The sequence below is a fragment of the Herpailurus yagouaroundi genome, unplaced genomic scaffold (assembly GCF_014898765.1).
Source record: "Herpailurus yagouaroundi ecotype Mexico unplaced genomic scaffold, PumYag 199, whole genome shotgun sequence".
Classification (NCBI taxonomy): Eukaryota; Metazoa; Chordata; class Mammalia; order Carnivora; family Felidae; genus Herpailurus; species Herpailurus yagouaroundi.
The window spans coordinates 20,466,090-20,484,317 of NW_024412430.1; the positions used below are offsets into that span (position 1 = coordinate 20,466,090).

At 58.9% G+C, this 18,228-nt stretch overlaps 2 protein-coding genes across 2 annotated transcripts in view; one reads left to right on the forward strand and one right to left on the reverse strand.

Moving 5' to 3' along the window:
- SHC3 (SHC adaptor protein 3) overlaps positions 1–2,171 on the forward strand; it is a 94,903-nt gene extending 92,732 nt beyond the window's left edge. The window contains exon 16 of the mRNA XM_040449263.1: positions 285–2,171. Coding sequence (XP_040305197.1) covers positions 285–413 — 129 coding nt within the window. The 3' untranslated portion in view covers positions 414–2,171. The remainder of the gene's footprint in view (positions 1–284) is intronic.
- A 5,707-nt stretch (positions 2,172–7,878) lies between these two features.
- On the reverse strand, positions 7,879–11,243 carry S1PR3 (sphingosine-1-phosphate receptor 3). The gene has a single exon (XM_040449551.1). It carries the CDS (start codon positions 11,112–11,114, stop codon positions 9,975–9,977), a length of 1,140 nt encoding a protein of 379 aa, XP_040305485.1. The 5' UTR covers positions 11,115–11,243; the 3' UTR covers positions 7,879–9,974.
- Positions 11,244–18,228: the final 6,985 nt, after the last annotated feature.

The window sequence follows — 18,228 nt, forward strand, 5'->3', positions numbered from 1 at the left end:
GAGTGCAGGACGGCCAGATGGGTCTTTCGAGGGCAGGAGAAGAGCGAGAGAGAAAAGGTTGGCAGCAGAGGGCAGGGTGGTTGCTGAAGACACATGGCAGGTGACAGGCTGAATGACCGGCCAGTGACGACCACTGGGGACTTCGCAGACGTGTCTCTGAGAGAGTGCGGGGGCCCCGGGGAGGTCGCCGCTCCGGTTCCCGTGGTCTGGGGCTGGCTCCAAGCACGTGCGTTCTCTTTTCTCTGCCCGTGGGTCATGCATCCTGCCCTCTGTGTCCCTCCCAGGTCCGGACGAAGGACAAGGTCTTTGACAGCATCAGCCACCTCATCAACCACCACCTGGAGAACAGCCTGCCCATCGTCTCTGCTGGAAGTGAGCTCTGTCTCCAGCAGCCAGTGGAGAAGCCCCTGTGACCGGCCGGCCACCCCGTCCTGACCCTGCACTGATGGTCAGGAGACCTGGTTCTTCCCGGGAAATGGGTACGGGGGCTATGGAAACTCGGGCAGCCGCCCACAGGCTCAGAGCCTTGTCCAAATGCCCCAGGAGGAAGGTGTCCGAAAAGTGCAAGTTTCATAAACTTGTCCTGATTTTCTCGTGTGCATATTAAAGGTGTACATACCTATACATCCTGTACAAATTAGCCCTCTATATTTATATTTTTTAAGACTAAGAAAGATGTAAGACTAACGTTCTGTGCTGTATGTTTTTAATGGAAAAAAAGTTTGACTCTAGTTGTCCGGGCAAAAAATTTAATTCAACTGACCCATTCTCCTGAGAAATTCCCCTAGGAAGGTGTGGCCTGCAATCTTACCCGATAAGCACAACACGGGGACTAGAAGCAGGCAGGAGGGTTCTAAAAATATGGAGTAAAAAATACGGAGTCGGCGCAGAAGAAGGCAGGCTGCCACCCGAAAGGGCCTAGCTCTGGTCCCGGGGGCCGCCCCGCGGGGTGTTGGCGCCCCCTCCCTCCGCCATGACGCCCCCCCCGCCCCCCCGGTCGTCTGCACTGCACCGTGAGCTCCCGGCTCTCGCACCTGACACCTGGTGCCGCCGAACTGTCAACCCGGCCGTGTCGGTGGTGCCTGAGCATGGGAATCCCGTCCCCCTTGACCTCAGTTGTCCAGGGTTCTCAAAGATCTTACTGCCAGATGTGGCACCAAAGGAGCCTCAGTGACCAACATCTTCACTGGCAAACTCTTCCATTGCTCCCATCTGTGTTACTGTGGGGGGGGGGGCGGGGGGCTGGCTGGGGCGAAGTCTTGGCTTCTGTGTCCTTCCAGCCAATCCAATGATGGCAGGCCGCCGCGGTAGCTGCTAGAAAACCGTCCCTGCCCTGAATCCGACAGCGAAAAATGCACCGGTACGAGCTGTGTCGAAGGCAGATCTGACACGCGTGCTCCGTCCCGGAGACGTGTGCGCGGCCGTGGCTCTTGCCCCACGTTTGCCTGAGGTTGGTGACTCGGGCCCGTGGGATCGGTCGGAGGTTTCCTGCTTCTCGAGTGGTCGGTGGGTTAGGTGGCTGGTTGTCTCTGCAGCAGATTTCCCAGTTGCTCCGTGGAAAGGGCCCGTGCCCCACAGAGCTCTGTCTTGACCCCTTCCTTTGAGCTGGAGTACTGGGATTTCTTACGGGGTCATTCGGTGTCGGGAGGTCAACAGTGCCTGTAACTTTTAAAAAACGCCCGTGTTGACATTACCATGTGATTTTAACAGATGCTGTCTTTTAAAAGATAGAAGGATCCATTCGTCGGCTGGCACCTTCTAATTGGTGCCACGGCACAGGCCCCTGTCCTGTGCGGCCCCACGGTGCAAGGCACCCCTGGGTCGGAGCAACAGAAGGACTTTCCGCGCGCTTAGAGTGGGACGGTAATAAATTCGATGCTTCAAGAGTGAGGAGTTAAGGGTGGATTTAAAAAATTCTGTTGAGTGAATCTGTGAAGTTCTAATGCTAAATGAACCCCATTTCTGTTCTTGGGGTGTGTGTGTCCAGGATGGAAGATGGGGTGAAGCTTGTGGGTGACGGGGGAGTCGGGCAGCTCCACAGATGTGTGTGGGGCTTCTTAGGAGTTTTTGTCCCTTGAGGGTCCAGTGGATCCAAGATGACGGTGGCTTCAGTCTTCTAGAATGTTCTGCCGTGGATTGGAACTAACGTAGGACCATCCGCCTCTTCCTGGCAAGAACAGTTCTGGTTTCAGTCACGGTGCAGATACTCTGCCCCAGGTCACTCGGAAGCAGTGGGAGCTGAACGGGGTTGGGGTGGCAATGTTCAGGCTCCTGCCCTGTGACGACGCAGACGGGGCGGGGGTGGGAACCGCCCTGTGCCCCGTACCCCAGAGGCTGCAGCCCTGCAGACGTACCAGAGGTCCCACCCCAGTGTGGGAGCGTCCACACATATAAAGATGGGTAAACTGACCTTTTAGTGCCCCGCTGTGTCGTGTTAAGGGCACCTCCCAAATGCTAATGTTTCAGGGCAAAGTAGGAAGGGCTGGTTGGGGACCCCGAAGCCCTGAACACGTGACCTGCTTTCTTTTCCCTCTTGAGGATGTGACAGATGGTAATCTGCAGGTGCGGGAGCTCTCTGTGAAGTCAATGTCTGTCTCAGTGGTGATAAGCAATATATATATATATGTTTATATATATATATATATATATATATATATATATATCATGTTTTCTTTGCATGAGAATCAATTTAGAAAATTAGAAGTATTGGCGGGAGATCAAATTCTTGTTTCAATATTAATTCAAAACATGTATTTTTAAGCTCAGATTCCAGGGTTTGCTTACAAAGGAACAGTGCCAGTGGGAAATCGTGCCCCTTTGTAGCCACCGGAGCAACCTGGAGACCCAGGGGTGCCTTCGAGTCTCTCTTCCTTGGCCCTCCCCTGTGAAGCATGTTGGGGCTCCGCAGGGTCATCTCAGCTCCCCTTCAAGGCCGTGTGAAGGGCCTCATTCACAGGCGGGGAAACTGAGGCGGGGTGGGTACTCACCTTCAAAGCCACGCGGTGGGCGGGCAGCCGGCCGAGCTGTCCTGCTCCGTTGGTGTTACCGGGTTCTGCCGTGCCTGGGACTCAGGATTCCCCGGGCCAGCCTGGGTCCCCCGTCGCCCAGTTCCCAGCCTGCACCTCTGCCAGGGCAGGGCTGTGTGTCCCAGGGTCTCTGCACCCCGAGTATGTTCTCTGTGCACTGTGCCTGGCCGCCCCCGGGGTGCATGGTGGCACCGGGCCTGCGCCCCCCTGCTGGGCCCCTGCCCCCGGCTGTGCTGGGTGTACAAGGCAGGCCCGGCGGGCCTCCGATGCCGCACCGGTGCGGCAGCCCTGGAGACCCCCCCCCCCCAACACCTCCGTGTGTGAATCAGCGGTACTTTCAAATGACATCCTCGTTTGTCCCTCTGAGCGCCCACAGGGAGCTCTGATGCTTGAGGCCCTGGGCGCTCAGCGGACTGATGGCTGACGCATGCGAGCATCTCCCGACCCGCCCCTGTGCCCGGGCCACCACTCCCGGGCTCCTATACTCAACGGCCCAAGGACCCGCTGGCCACTCTGCTGCCCCCCGTTTCGTTTGAACAAGGATTGCTTATCACTGTCTTGGCTGTTGGGGTGGAAGGATGGACAGAGGCCCAGCTGCAGGACATACAGTGTCCTGAGGGTCTCGCAGGGAGGAAGGCACCGGGGTAATTTCCAGGGAAGACAGAAAGTGACAAGCCGCCTGCAGAGGAAGAGGGAGGCCTGACTTCCAAGGAGGGGCAGCAGCGGGAGGCGGGTGGAGGGGCAGGGCGGCAGTTAGAGCGGCCCCTGAAAGGGCCCTGTGCTCGGACACTGTGGCCGCGTGTCTGCTGGCCCTGCCCGTCCTGGGCTCCTGAGACGGACAGTTCCTTTCAGGTGGCGTCAGATGCCTGGTGGGGGTGGGGGGAGGCGTCCTTCTCATAAGTGACACCTGAAACCTGAGGCCCTGGTCCTTATTTCCGGGAATCGGTCACGGGGTGGAGGCAGTTCCCACGAGGTCCCAGGCCCCCCGGCGGCGCCCCAGAGCCACGAGGCCTCACACTGGTTGCTAGGGCCAGGGGACTTGCCGCAGCGCGGGGACAGTCGGTGGCTGAACGTAGGACAGAGCGCAGGACTCATGAGGGTCCTTGACAGTGTGTGTAACGCTCAGCCCCCCATGGAAAATGGCAAACAGCTCTTCCCGCTTGGGTGTGCATTCGTGCCCCTTCCGGGACGAGGAGGTGTTTCTGTTGGGGGCCCTTCAGCCGCAGACCCCGAGAGGGTCTGACTGGCTGTCGTTTCTCCCGGCGATGCCCCAGGGGTGGGGAAGGGAAGGAAGTCGAGGAGGAGGAGGAGGAGGAGGGCACGATCGGCCCAGTCACCGTGGTGTGGCAGAGTGAGGGGCGGCAGGAGGCAGGGTGGACACAACTCAGCACGTACCCAGCTGGGCTTAGCTGCCAGCCGGGCGCAGGCGGAAAGCGGGCCCTGTGCACGCTCCCCGGGCGGGGAATCCCAGGCGGAGACACAGTCCTCGGGGCCAAGCAGATCTGGAGACGAGGGGCAGCGAGGAGGCCCCAGGCCCCACCCCAGGAGGGCTGCGCGGGCCCAGGAATGTGTATTTCTGGTAAACAGGGAGTGTGGACCACCGTCGGGTGTGAGCTGCCAGCCCTCCCCTACGGAGGGCTCCCCTCCAGTTTACCAGTAGGTTTTCCTACCGCTTCGTGTTCTAGATCCCAGAGCCCGTGCTCTGAGTTTTAAAAGTGGAGGATTGATAAGCATCGAGAACTCGAGCAATCGCTGCTGGTGGCCGACACAGTGCCGTCTGCCAGCCACAATTTATTTATAATGGGGCTTATAAATATTTATAAGTTTGCAAGCAACAAATGCACAGTTTTAAAACTGGCACATTTTATAGCAGCTAGAAAAACTGCGATTTTGTACGAGGACTCTGAACGTCAGTTGCGCGTGCGCACGTACCTGCGCCGATCACGGCGGACGCACACCTGTGTGTGTGCGTGCGCGGGCGGGCGGTGGAACGGGCACCTCGGCCTACCCTCCCCGGGCTCTGGTATTTTAAGCCACAAGGACAGGCAGGAAGTTAAGCAGACGTGAAGAGTTTGGGGGCTGACAGGTCCTGGCCTCTGCAGACTCGTGGAGGAGCGTCCTGGATGCCGCCGGAGGTGGGACCCAAGTGCAAGGGGGAGCACGAACAGACAGGGGGGCGGGGTGGGCACTGTGGAAGTGACCGAGGGGCAGGAGGGAAGGGAGGCCAGCAGGGAAGACAAGGAAGGAGGGAGACAGCGCAGGAGGCTGAAGGGAAGAAGCAGCATTCGGGGACGAGCAAGTCCAGTCTCATGCGCTGCTCGCGTCCGGCAGTGTCTTCCCGAGGTCAGAGACGACGGGCAGGAAGGGACAGGTGCGGAAAAGCTGTCCGCACCAGGTGTGCTGGGGTGCGAGCGGTCTGCCTGGGCACAGCTGTGCACCCCACAGCTGGCGGGCATTCGTCTTGGCCCCGTCTGTGCACAGGTTCCTGTGCGGCAGGCTCTGTGCTGGGCTCCCGGGAGAGACGGGAATCTGTCATCCGGTAGGAAACTTACACACCCGGGGCACGAGGGTCAGACGGGCCTGATGGCCGGCGTGGCCAGGTTCAACAGGACAGTGGAGGCTGGGGCTCCCGGGTGGGCCCGGGGGTCTGAAGGCTGTGCGAGCTGGGGGCGGGTGGGGCGGGAGGGTCACAGGGGACATTCAGAGCCTGCGGGGCACCCTTCTCATGCATGCCCCACGGCTGGTGTTGGCATGGGCGCTGGGGACTGGGGGCTGCACCCCTCAGGCCCCCTGCCTCCCCAGATGTCCTGAATAAATGACTCTCCGGGGCTCCTCCCCGAGCTGGGAGAACCATTCTCACGGAAGAAAGTGCCAGGCACGAAACCTCGTACAAGGTTACATTTCTGTGTCGTTGCTTCACCTTGAGACGCTGTAGTAGCAAAGCGTGCACACGGAGAGTGCAGGCGTGGTCCTGAGTGTCCCACGCACCCGGGGCATCCTTACCACAACCAAATTGTCTACCCGACCAAATCCAGCAGTGGTCAACAAAGCAGGAATACGTGGGCATCTCTGTCTTTGAACGCTGAGTTACCTTTCTCTGTAATGACTGTGTGTCAGCTGCGAGTGCAATGTTCTGTGTTCATTTGCCTTTTGAATAAAACTTGTTCCAGAATAAATATTGTAAAAACTTTAAGTATGTGAATGTTTCTTTGCACTGAGAATTAAACAAGAATTAAACATGGGATGTTAAAAGTCCAAGGATTAGGAAAGAACTCCGTGTAAATTCAATGTGTAATAAGAAGATATTTATTACTTTTTAAAAAGCATTTGGATGGGAAATTATATATATTGATAAATATCACTTGAGAATCCTGTGTTTTGTTTTCCATTGACTTTTGCGGAACAAGAAAGAATTGCCGTGAAAGTCTCTGCCTGGGCGTGTCGCCGATGAGCCACTTTCTGCTTTGATGCTGGGACAGCATCCCGTTTGGGTTCTGCGGAGTGGCATTCTCAAACCAGCCTCGAGCTTTCTAACCTCCTCCAGGAAGCGACGTGGCTTCTGGCCGCATCTGTGGCGGCCAGGCGTAGGGGCCGCGTGGCGTCCCCGAGCGTCAGCGCCGTGGCCCGGGGCACCGGGTGTCACGGCCGTGTTGGCAATGGCGCCCTTCTGCTCACTGGTCACGGGAAAATGTGCCTTCATCTTCGGGAGACAGGTGTGTGCGCTTCTGTGCAGCAAACCCTTTGATATTTCGACTTAGACGCTAAAACGTTTGGGTGGTGAGGCTTTGTCCTCACAGACACAATTTAAGAGCCCGGACTTGCTAATTCAGTCAGGAGTTTTCTATGAAGTGCACCTGGTTCCACCCCCAGGACAGCCTCTTGGGCAGCACAGGTCACGGGGCAGAGAGCAGCGCCTGCCGCGAAGCTCACCGTTGGAGTGACTGTCACCGAGGTGTGAGCAACGGAGGGCTGCGTGGCCAGCCTCTCCCGTGGGCGGGGGTCTTGCGTCGCCTGGCGAGGCAGAGGGGCTGGAGCTTCTCCGAAGGGAGCGCGTGCCTCTTCCAACAGCAGCACCTGCACAGCCTCGCCCCCCTGACGGTGTGGCGTGCACACGGGGTCTGGCGTCGGCCTTCCTGACGGGGTCTCTGGCCGCGTCCGCTCTAGGGGAGCCGCGGTGGTCCTCGCTTGTGCAGTGAGGTTTCTCCACCAACATCAGCATGAACATCCCCAGTCAGGCCGTCTGCGGGCCTAACACAGAGCAGACACACAGGCACAAGCACACGTGCACACACGCACACACGCACACACGCTAGACGTGGCCCTTCGTCAGGAATGACACGGGGCGAAGGACCGGTTCTGACCTACTCTCTCCTGCTGCAAACGGAGTGGAACCAGACGCCCTCTGTCGGCCACGCTCTGCCAGGACCTGTGATTTTCTCCCCGAGGAAGGGTTAAGGGTTGACCCGCCTCCAAGCCCTGACCCAGGGCAGCTGCCCAGGGGGGACTGGGTGGGGGAGGGCACGGGCTCCTAGAGCCGTTTCCATCCTGGAGGGACAGTGGCCCCAGGTGGGAAACCAGGTGGACACCCTGCACACGGGCCCCCACGCTGACCCCCAGCCACAGGTTTGTTTTTTCATTTTTTATTTTTTTTTAAGTTTATTTATTTATTTTGAGAGAGAGAGACAGAGCCAGGGAGGGGAGAGGCAAAGAGAATGGGAGAGAGAATCTCTGTGCACTGTCAGCACAGAGCCTGATGCCGGTCTCGAACCCATGAACTGTGAGATCACGACCCGAGCCGAAGTCGGACGCTGAACCGACTGAGCCACCCAGGCGCCCCAATGACCAGTTTATATGCAGGCTTTTGGTTTTTGGGTTTTTTTTTTTAACAAACACATGGGACACCGTGAAGGTTACTAACCGAGTGAGATCTAGCGCAAGCTCTGTAGTCTCAACTCCTAAACACGCCCCTGCAAGCTGCCGAGGGCCGTGCACACCGGTCTTGATGTTCGATCACGTTCTGCATACAGCAAGCAAACACCGTGCCTTTTTTGGCGTATTTTTCATTCAGACTGCTTGAAAGTTCTGTGTTCTCTCAACGGGACTGTAGAGCGAGTGTCACTAACATTAGCACCAGAGAGGAGCCCCCCCCCCCCCACATCGCCCCTCAGAGCCAGGGCACCGGGTCCTGAAGTCACGTCGTCACCCGGCGAGCACCGATGCCCAACACTCCAGCTCTCTGGAATGCGGCTTTGTTTTCTCAACCCAGTACCTCAACGCTTCACTTTTCTAGAAATGCTATCTGAGTTCAGAAAGAAGCCCCTTTTCAGTGATGTAAAGAAGCCACCAAAAATGCCACCGAAGACATCTCCTTACAAGTACAATTTCTCTCCTCGGCAACAAAAATGAGGATAGTCTTTGGTCAGTACATGAAAACCACCCAGGACCCACCGGAACGTTCCTCGGTGTGGGGAATGTGCATCAGATGACACAGGGGAGCCAGCTTCTCTTGCAAATCGTTAACGTGTTGAGACTGAGTCTTGACTCGGCCAGAAATTCCCAGCCAACCTGAGAAACCCCAGGGGCTGCGATGTGGGCTCGCCCGAGTAAGGGTCCTTTTAAAGGTTGCTCGTTTTGTTTTTACCAAGAAGCCATCAGCTCTATGGTTATGAGATCTCTACAGATGCACACACGTTTGTCCTGCGGGTGGGGTCCTTGGGGAGGGCGCGCACGGAAACCCCTCCTAAGTAATCCCTTTACCCGGCGATCAGGGACGCAGGGTCAGCCCAGGCTGCAAAGGCAGATTACAGTTTCCCTGGAGAGCACATGTGGACACGCTCCTGGCTGTCACTGTCAGGGTCAGCTTTGGGGAGGGTGGAGACCGCCGACCTCCCCAGCTATGCCACTGAGACAACACGGGGCTGCCGCCTCCGAGCTTTTCTGATCAGAGAGAAAGAGACTCAACACAGCCCTGTAAACCTCTCCTAATTCAGTACAAACGTTCCATTGCATTAAACAGACCACTGCTTCCGGCTTCAGGCCGGGGGGGGGCGGGGGGGCATCTGTCCTCTGCTGCTCCCTCGTGGGTCCCTTTCTTGGTTGGTCTGGGGATGGGCTCCTGGAAGCCCCTGGCTCTTCTGTGATCTGTGGGAACCCCAAACAATCAGGGAACTTGGTTAACGTGGGTTTGGATGTGCAGGGACACAGGAGCCCCAGAGGAACAGGGACACGGCTCCCAGAGATCACCAGATCGCCCGATCTCCCAGGATCCTTCAGACCCACACATCTGAGACCCGCCTGGAACCAGCCCTCTCTGGGAAGTCAGGCATTCAAAGCCTGCTGAACACAAGACTTCGCGTCGGTCTGAGGAGCCCGGGACTGCCGTGTCCACCGAGTTTCCAGCCACATCCTTACACCTGGTGGTTCAATCAGGACACACTTGCACTTACGGATATTTAACTGTGTCACACACTGCCACTCACCGACATACCCAGGTGCCGCGTACCAACGGCAGACATAAGAGACACAAGTGCTCCGTGACACAGAAATGACGAGCACACGGGCATCCGCTCCGCTCACAGTGTAGAGTGAAGTTACCAAACATCGTCACGACATTCTGAGAAACACCCTGCACGTTGTGGGGCCCGCGACCTTCCCTGTCCAGGCCCCGCGGGGAGCAGCCAGGAGGGCTCAGGGGAAGGCGGCAGACACTGTCGCAGCGTGGTGCATTCAGAAGACTGGAGCCAAGACGGACAGAGCTCACGGTCTGCTGTGACACACGCTGGCGGGTCCTTGGGTCCCCCTCCTCACGTGACGTTCACGCCGGGCAAGCCACTGGCGAGTGGACTTCCCGAGTCCCCTCCCTGGAACTCCCAGGGGCGAGGCGTGCAACAGATACGGCCGTGGCCACAGAGCGGGGCTCCCCTCCCCTGCTCCTGGAGGCAGGGGCTCTCACTTGCAGAGAATCCCGTTCTGCAGGGTTTTGTTTCCGTCGGTGATGCAGGGTGAGGCGACTCTCTGGGGAGGGTCTTCCTTGCTCTTTGGCGAGGGGCTGCTGTTGTTGCTGCCGCTGGACTTGCTTCTGCTGGGATCGAGGGCAGGCTGGGTGGGCGAGGAGCGGGCGCCACGGCCCCGGACCAGGCAGGTGCAGACCAGCCGGAAGAAAGCCCGCCGCATCTCCTTGCTGGCCAGCGTGTAGATGACGGGGTTCATGGCGGAGTTGAGCACGGCCAGCATGATGAACCACTGGGCCTTGAACAGGACGGCGCACTCCTTCACCCTGCAGGCCACGTCGACGAGGAAGAGGATGAAGAGTGGGGACCAGCAGGCGATGAACACGCTCACCACGATGACCACGGTCCGCAGCAGGGCCATGGAGCGCTCCGAGTTGTGGGGGCTGGCCACCCTGCGGCTGCTGGACTTCACCAGGAAGTAGATGCGGGCGTACAGGATGACGATGGCCACCAGGATGGCCGTGAAGATGCTGATACAGAACGCGATGTACTTCTTGGAGTAGAGGGGCAGGATGGTGGAACAGTCGGGGAGGTCGTGCACACAGTTCCAGCCCAGGATGGGCAAGGCGCCCAGCGAGAGCGCGATGAGCCAGCACATCCCGATCAGAAGAAACACGCGGTGCTTCTTGTTGGCGTCGTACGGCCGCATCTTGATCATCGTCAGGTGCCGCTCGATGGCGATGGCCAGCAAGCTGCAGGTGGACGCCCCGAGGGCCACAAACATGCTTCCTTCCCGCAGGAACCAGACCGTCGGGGACAGGCTCAGCGTCCGCTTGCCCGACATCAGGATGTTGACCTTGTAGGCGATGCCGGCCAGCAGGTCACAGAGGGCCAGGTTGCCGATGAAGAAGTACATGCGGTTGTGGAACTTACTGTTTCTCCAGATGGCGATCAAAACCATGAGGTTCTCCAGCACGATGAAGCTGCAAATGACCAGGAACAGCACGGTGGTCAGCGTGCTGCCCTCGGGGGCCTCCTTCAGCCTGCCCTCCAGCTTGCCCACGTAGTTGTAGTGCTGGTGCAGGGTCTCGTTCCCGGGGGAGGGCCTGGGGTGCGGCGCGAGGACCGCGGCCGCCATCGCCGCCGGGACTCACCGAGGCTCAGCTCCGGGAGCCACCAGAGGGCGCCCTGGGCACGTCCATTTCCAGAGAAACCAACCCGGCTCAGGCTTCGGAGGTGGCCCCGGGCGGGACCCCGGCCAGGGCATGGAGAGCAGGCGCCTGCGGAGACAAAAGAGGGGCGGCGCCCAGCGATTAAGGGGGGAGCAGCGGCAGCGGCAGAGTCGGAGGAAGGCACCAAAAACGCGGGAGCGTGGGACTGGCCGGGGCTCCCCGGAGGCAGAGGCGGCCACGGGCAGCAACTTGCCGTCTGCAGCCACCTGGAGGGAGACTCGGTGCCTGAGCGCCCGTCGTTCACTCTTGCAACATGACACAGACCCAAATAAACGTCCATCGGGGACTCTCCGGGCATGTGGGATGCTGGCCACCCAGCCTCATCCACAGGCGGGAGCTGCTAAACCATGATTCCCAGTTACCGGGAGAGAAACCGGGTCATCTCAGGACAACAACAACACAGGATGGAGCCCAGGAGCACGCCCACCCAGCTCCTGAGGCCTCCCTGGTGAGCCCGGAGCCACGTGGGGCGACAGCGTCCCGGGTACCAGGGCTGGGGACAGAGTCTGGTCCAGATGGCCCGCAGGCGAGGCCTGAGACAGGGCCACGAGGCCACCAGAGGCCTTCCCTGGGGGCGGCGGGACGTGGTGGGGGGGGGGGGCAGACGGGACGCAGGCCTATACGTCCACCCAGGGTGAAGGAAGGGAAGGCAGGGACCAGTGCTTGGGCTTTGAACTTGGCTGAAAATCCAGAGCTCAGATAAGACTGTCTGAACCCCCCAAACTGAAGGCATGCACATGAGCCAGAAGCCACGCCCCCCCACCCCCCACCCCGGGGGCACTAGACAACCGGTGAAGGTGAGAAGCCAAGCTCCAGGCTCTCCAGGGCCCCGGATTTTAGTCGTCCCCCAAGCTGACACTTCCCACCCTCACCTGGGGCCACACTCAGCACCTCCGGGGACGTCACCATCACAGCTAGACGTGGCTTTCAGGGGGCCCACGGGTTTTAAAACGACGATTATTCGTGCAACTATCTACTTAAGATCCAATGAGGTGAGCTTAAGACAGCCCACCGACTCCCCGGCCGTGACTTCTTTGACTTTTGGAACATTCAGGTCAGAGCCCTAAGTCAGAGTCCGGCCACTGAGCTCCACTGCCAGGTACCGACACGGCCTGAGAGGGGCTCGTCCTGGAAGGACCCAGGGCTGCAGTGCTGGTGGCCGCTCTCGGAGAAGAAAGAGAGGAAACCGCGGGTCCCCTCAGGGCACCCTCCAGGTCACTGCTCCCCGGCCCCCGGCGCTGCTCAGGGCCCGGGGTGCCGTCAGCCTGCCCTCTGTCAGCGGGGGGTCGGGCTCTCTGAGACAGAAAGAGGCAGTGCCATTTCTTCTTTGCAGACTTCCCCAGCATGCAGAAGCGTCCATGCCCTGCTGCTTCCAGAAACCCCGGGGGCCCGGCCTCTGGGAGGCACAGGCGTGTCTGGAGGCGCACGGGTCAGCTCAGTGGACGGCTTTGCCACCAGCCTCCCCTGGCACCGGACCTTCGTCTAAGTCCGTCCTGAGAACGGCGATGTCCCCGCCCGCGGTGGGCACACACAGGCCCCACACCAGCCCGCCCGCTGCCCCCTCTGTCCGCTGGCACCCAGTCCAGTCTGCCTCACACCTGCGCCCTCCCCTGGGTTTCCGTCCCTGGAACTGACCATGGTACACCGTGGTCCACGTGACTCACGACCACGGGTGAGTGAGCTAGCATCACAACGGCCTGAACCGCAGAAGCGTGTGAGTGTTACCTACACTGACGAGGTGTGCGAACTGCTCGTGAATCGATGAGACAGGGCTCCAAACATCCACATCGGGAAGGTTCTTAAGCCTCGGCACAGCTGCAGCTTGTCTCCGGCCCGATTCCCCCGCGAGAAGTCCACGCCACGCACGGTCCTGCCTCTGCACGCTCCCCACCCCCGGGCTTGCGCGGACAGCGTGGACAGAAGGGAGCTTCCAAACCTGCTGGGTTGGACCTCTTGGAGGTAAAGAGAGAGGACGCGCAGGTGCAGGGCTGCAGGGGTGCCCTTGCCCGCATATGCGGGGTTCAGAAGGAACTGAGCTGAGCGGTAAAGTCAGGACCCAGCAGTAAACCGACCACAATGAAAACACGGAAGACGTGCCAGAGAGCCACCGAAACCATGCATCTTGAGGGTGGATGTATCTCCCCACTAATGCTTGATTGATCATTTCCCTTGATGAAATATTCATCATTCAAAAAGCATACTCTTTCAGAACATCCTTTGTTAAATGCTATTCTCCGCCTTTTGTGTAACTGGAAGGTATCTGGCTCTCTCTGGAACTAAAAGCTCATTTTCTTTGGGTTTTCAACATTAGGACGTAGATTCCATCCCAAGGGTTACGTGCTGGGCTAAAGGCCAGACTGATTTGGGATGCATCTGAGGGCTGCTATTTGTGGGCAAGAGCATCACAGAGGAGTTCTGCCTCCATGTCTCAGGGGCGCGGCAGGACCTGAGTTTTCCGGAAGCATCCCCTCCCATCCTGCCCCCAACTTCTCAGGGCCAGGCAGGGCCTCAGCCCGCCGGAAACGTCCCTTCTGGGAAGTGTCAGGCTGGCAGGCACCAGCTCCTGGGAAGCCAGCCTGGCCTACCCTGCAGAGAAGGGGACCCCCAACACTCCTCCCGGTAAGGGGACCCCCAACACCCCTTCTGGTAAGGGGACCCCCAACAGTCCTCCCAGTAAGGGGACCTCCCAACACCCTTCCCGGTAAGGGGACCCCCAGCACCCCTCCCGGTAAGGGGACCCCGCTGGCCAGCTTCTCATACCCTCGAGGGCCATAGTCTATTTCCAACCTCTGCGTAAATGGGGCCCCACAGCATAGAACTGTGCCTGGCATCTTTGTGCCGATGTGATGCTCAGCAGCGTCCTACGTGGAGGTACATTCAGATCCAATAATTCCTGCTCCTGTCAAGGACAGCTGCACCTGTCTGTGGACACAGGATGGCTGCCGCATGTCATCGTCCTTAGATGCGAGGCTGGGGCTGGAAGGGGGCGTCCTCAGGAGTCTGTGTCTGTGCTTCTGTGCGGTGCCTTGGATTTCTGGACATCGTGTTGGTGTCTAGGAGGGGCTCTGATACAGGGGTCCCTGTAGAGACTAATGGCACTTGGCTGGCTGGAGAAGTCCCCACGGGGGTGACATTTATACATTATGCTCACATTTTGTTTTATTTAAAAAAATAAGCATCTGGGGCTGGTAGTGACCGCCATCTGGCTTTTCACTGTAAGCATCTGATCACTGCTTAATTTCCCCCGAACAACTCAGAAATAACGGCCGAAAAAGGATGCTGAGGAAGGTGGCGGTGGGCCTTCTTGTCTCGTATGGCTCGGAGCACCGGCCCTGTTCCAGAAGCTGCTGCATGGTGTGGGCCCTCGGGGGAGGAACCTCTGCTCGCTGCAGACGACTTCCAGGCTCCGGAGGGCTGATGTCCACCGGCAGGACTCTCGGTCCCACGGGCTGTGCCCATGTCCCCGGGACCCCCGCACGCCCCTCCCGCTCACCCGTGCCGAGCAGGGAGGTGTGTGCATCTCACGGTGAACAGATGTCCTGCCCACGCCCAGTGCCCAGGGGACGGACTCAACAGAGATCACTACCTACGGTTTTCCCGGCATCCTCACGAAGGTGGGGTCAAGTCTGCCTCAAGGCATTTCAGCACCAACGCTTTTTCCCTTTGCTGAGAAGGACTAAGACGCCTTCTAGAAGGTGGTGCCACCGTGAGCCATCCAGGTTAGACCGTGTCACATCAGTGGGGCTCCCCACCCCTCTGTTCCAAGGAGGTGCATCCGCGGACAGGGGCCGGCCCGGGTCGGCCGATGGATTCCAGATGTGCTGTCTACGCTAGTGATTCACTTTCTCTACACATGGCAATTTGAAAGATAAACAAACTATAAAAAGAAGGAAAAGAAAAAAAGTGAAGGAAAATATTTCCACTAAGTCTGGGGTCCGTCCCTCTCTCTCTCCGTACAGGCAAACAAGAAAAGCACAGGAAGACAGTGAGAAATTCCTCCTGGTCAGAGTCAGGGTGAGATTTCTCAAAGGCACGTTCTCCCGGAGAAATCGACTCGTTCATCCTCTAAACTGAGCTAAAACGCCAAGCCTTTGCCGATGCTTGGAAAATTTCTTGGAAAGCAGTACTTTGTTGTTGTCGTTTATGAGAATTTAGGAAAGAAGTAGGGGGCCGGCCATTTCAACGCTCCAGGAAATTCTTTTGCTAATGAGTACTTCCCCTTGCCCCAGATTTCTGAGGTGACCCCGCGGGGCTTTTAGAGGTGGTCACGGCAAAAGGCTTCACACACAGCCCGCGCGCCCCATGCCGGCACTCGGCTCCAGCCCAGGCTCGGAGCCCCCGGTGAGTAACCCTTGTGAGCAGGCTCCCTGCTACCCGGCGGCTTTCCCAGGGGCCATTCTCCCGGGCAGGTGAGCCTCAGACGTTAACACAGATCTGGCACACTCCAGGCACGCGGGGTGGACCCAGGAGCCCGGGCACAGGCCCCAGGGTCTGCCTCTGCGCTCTCTCTCTCTCTCCTGGGTCCCCAGGCTCATCCGTCAAGGTTTTGATACAAGAGGGCTTACCCTCTGCTTTCTGTTCAGACTCCCCCTTCTCTGCTTGTTCTTAGTGAGGGCACAGGACTGGACTCCTGCCACAGTTGCCCCCCTCATGCATGACGGTGTGAGCTCCCCGGGGGGACCCAGGGCATATGCAAATAAGAGACATCTGGGCCCAAGAAGCCCTAACTGTGGGGTCCCTCCCATCCTTTTCCAGAACGACGGGGCCACAGCACATCTGGTCCCCATGGCGGCATCTGCCTTTTGGACGTTCGAAGAAGGAAACTGAGGCTGCGGTGTGGCGGTCGCCGTCCCTGGCGGCACAGCTCGTAAGACACGGCTGGGCTGGCCGGCCCGGGGATGTGATCCCCATGCACCATATGAGGGGCAGCTCTTCCGGAGCGTCCGCCCCTCCTCGCGTTCTTCACCTGGACGGTGACAAGAGTGTCACCAGGGGCCGAATGCCGGAACGCATGCGGACGGACACCGGGGCGATGGGAGTCACGTCTTCAGGCCGAAGGGCCTCGCAGACTGACGCAGGACGGGCACCCGCTCGCGGTGCCGGGCAGACGCCAGAGCCACCCCTGGGTGCCACGCTGTGCAGTGGGCAGTCTCGTCACAGACACCCGGTGGCCTGCCGCCTGGCCTCCCACAGACACGGTGGCAACTCCACCAAATCAGAAGGAAAAGGACAGAGAACAAGAGGCGACCGCGTGCCCACTGCTGACACGACAGTGACCGAGATACAGGAGTCTCCACAACGGGGCAGAGGTCACTGCGCCTCCCGTTAGCGCCGAAAGCTCCGGAGCATCTCCTGAGGCAACTAATTATTTCGGCAGAAAACGGGGGCCGAGGACCCAAGGAGTGAGAAGTGGCTCCAAACCCATAGGAGGAGGAGGACAGAGCCACAGGAGAGGGAACAGAAGGCTGGGTGAGCCCCAGCAGGCCCTCGGCTCCGTCACAGATGGCCTGAGGGCTCCCCGTGGCCAAGCCGGCTGTGTCACAGCACAAAGTCCTGGCAGAAAAAAAGGGGCTTCACAGCAGGGTAACCCCCACATTTCGAGACGACGGCACGCTCTGATTCTCGTTTCTCGATCATAAAAACACACGCGTACACTGTAGGTATCGAAGCATCTTTAGGAGGACAGAAAAGATCCCAGACGACCAAGTCAGTGGCCTAGTTCCCAGGGACAGGAAAAGCGGTGCCTGCGTTCCGAGAACATCATTGGGCCAACGTGGGAGGAAACGGGAGTTTCTACTACCCACACGTGGTAGCAAATCAGGAGAGCCACGCACTTCACCAAGTTCAGAAACGCAAGGGGAAAAGCAGCATTTTCAAAGATGGGACTGGTTGAGAAGCCATGCCTTCTGTCTCTTAGCAGGAGGCTCCGAAGGGCTGACTTTCAGTCCCTGGTGTCAGAGGCCGGATATGAAGGTTTGCTGACTGAGAACACCCCACGTGTGGCCCTCCTACGGCCACAAAATTACTCATTCCGGCACTGCGCTCGGCCTCGGTTACGTGAGACATCGTACAGATCCAGACATCCCACGAGCCGTGGAGTGCCACACACACACACACACACACACACAGCCACACCATCAGCCATGACCCGGCCGTCTTTCTCCGCCACGTACCCGCAGAACCTAACGCAGCCCTGGTACTTTCTAGCAATTGTTTTCCTTAACCATGCCTGCAAGACCGCCACGAAGGAAGATGAGAACATTGACCAGCTGAATTACAAGTAGGTGATTATGTGCCGCGTTGTCTCCAACCGCAACCTCCAGACTTCAGAAAGATGCCGAACTCTGGAGTTGGTAAGGGTGCACCCTCCCCTTTAGAAATAATCTTCCAGAAGAGCCCCCGTATCTTCCTAACCCAGTGTGTTCTCCCTTTCAAGAACCCACAGTAAGTTCCTCTCTTACATCTAAATATAACAACCCACAAAGAATATGTCCCCGGGCCTGGCCAGCGCCAGAAAGGAGAGGGGAGAGGCAGGCCACTTGGAGCCCGGCGTTAGAAGGGTTAGAGCACGGCTCTCCCGCGACGGCCCCTTCCCCAGGCCTCATGCCAGCTGTGGAGGCGGCGCACCACTGTCCCATGGGACCCTTAGGGCTGCACCTAGGGGGTAGGGGCCGTGACCTCCAGCCCCCAGTCCGGCGGTCTCCACCGCCTACTTTGAGAAACAGAAGGAAAAGGTGGAATTTTGCCGCGCATGTGATGTAAAGGAATGGTTTCCCAGGAGAAGGCCCACCCCCGGAGCCCCCAGGTGCTCGTCCTGGAAGGGCGCCTGGCCTGCTAACCGTCCCGGGAGGGACAGCGGCACTCGCGGCACTCGGGTCTTTAAGGGGAGGCTCAGTCTAGCCGGTCGGGCCGTGGGCAAAAAGGAACCATCCCCCGTCCGCCACGGAATGGGTGGCCCGGGGGACAGCGTGATGCTGAGGTGGTGGCTCGCCCTACCAGGTCCCCGTCGCGCCCGGGACA

Excerpts from the sequence above, each read along its gene's own strand:
- S1PR3 (XM_040449551.1), bottom strand. The coding sequence starts at position 11,114 with ATGGCGGCCGCGGTCCTCGCGCCGCACCCCAGGCCCTCCCCCGGGAAC.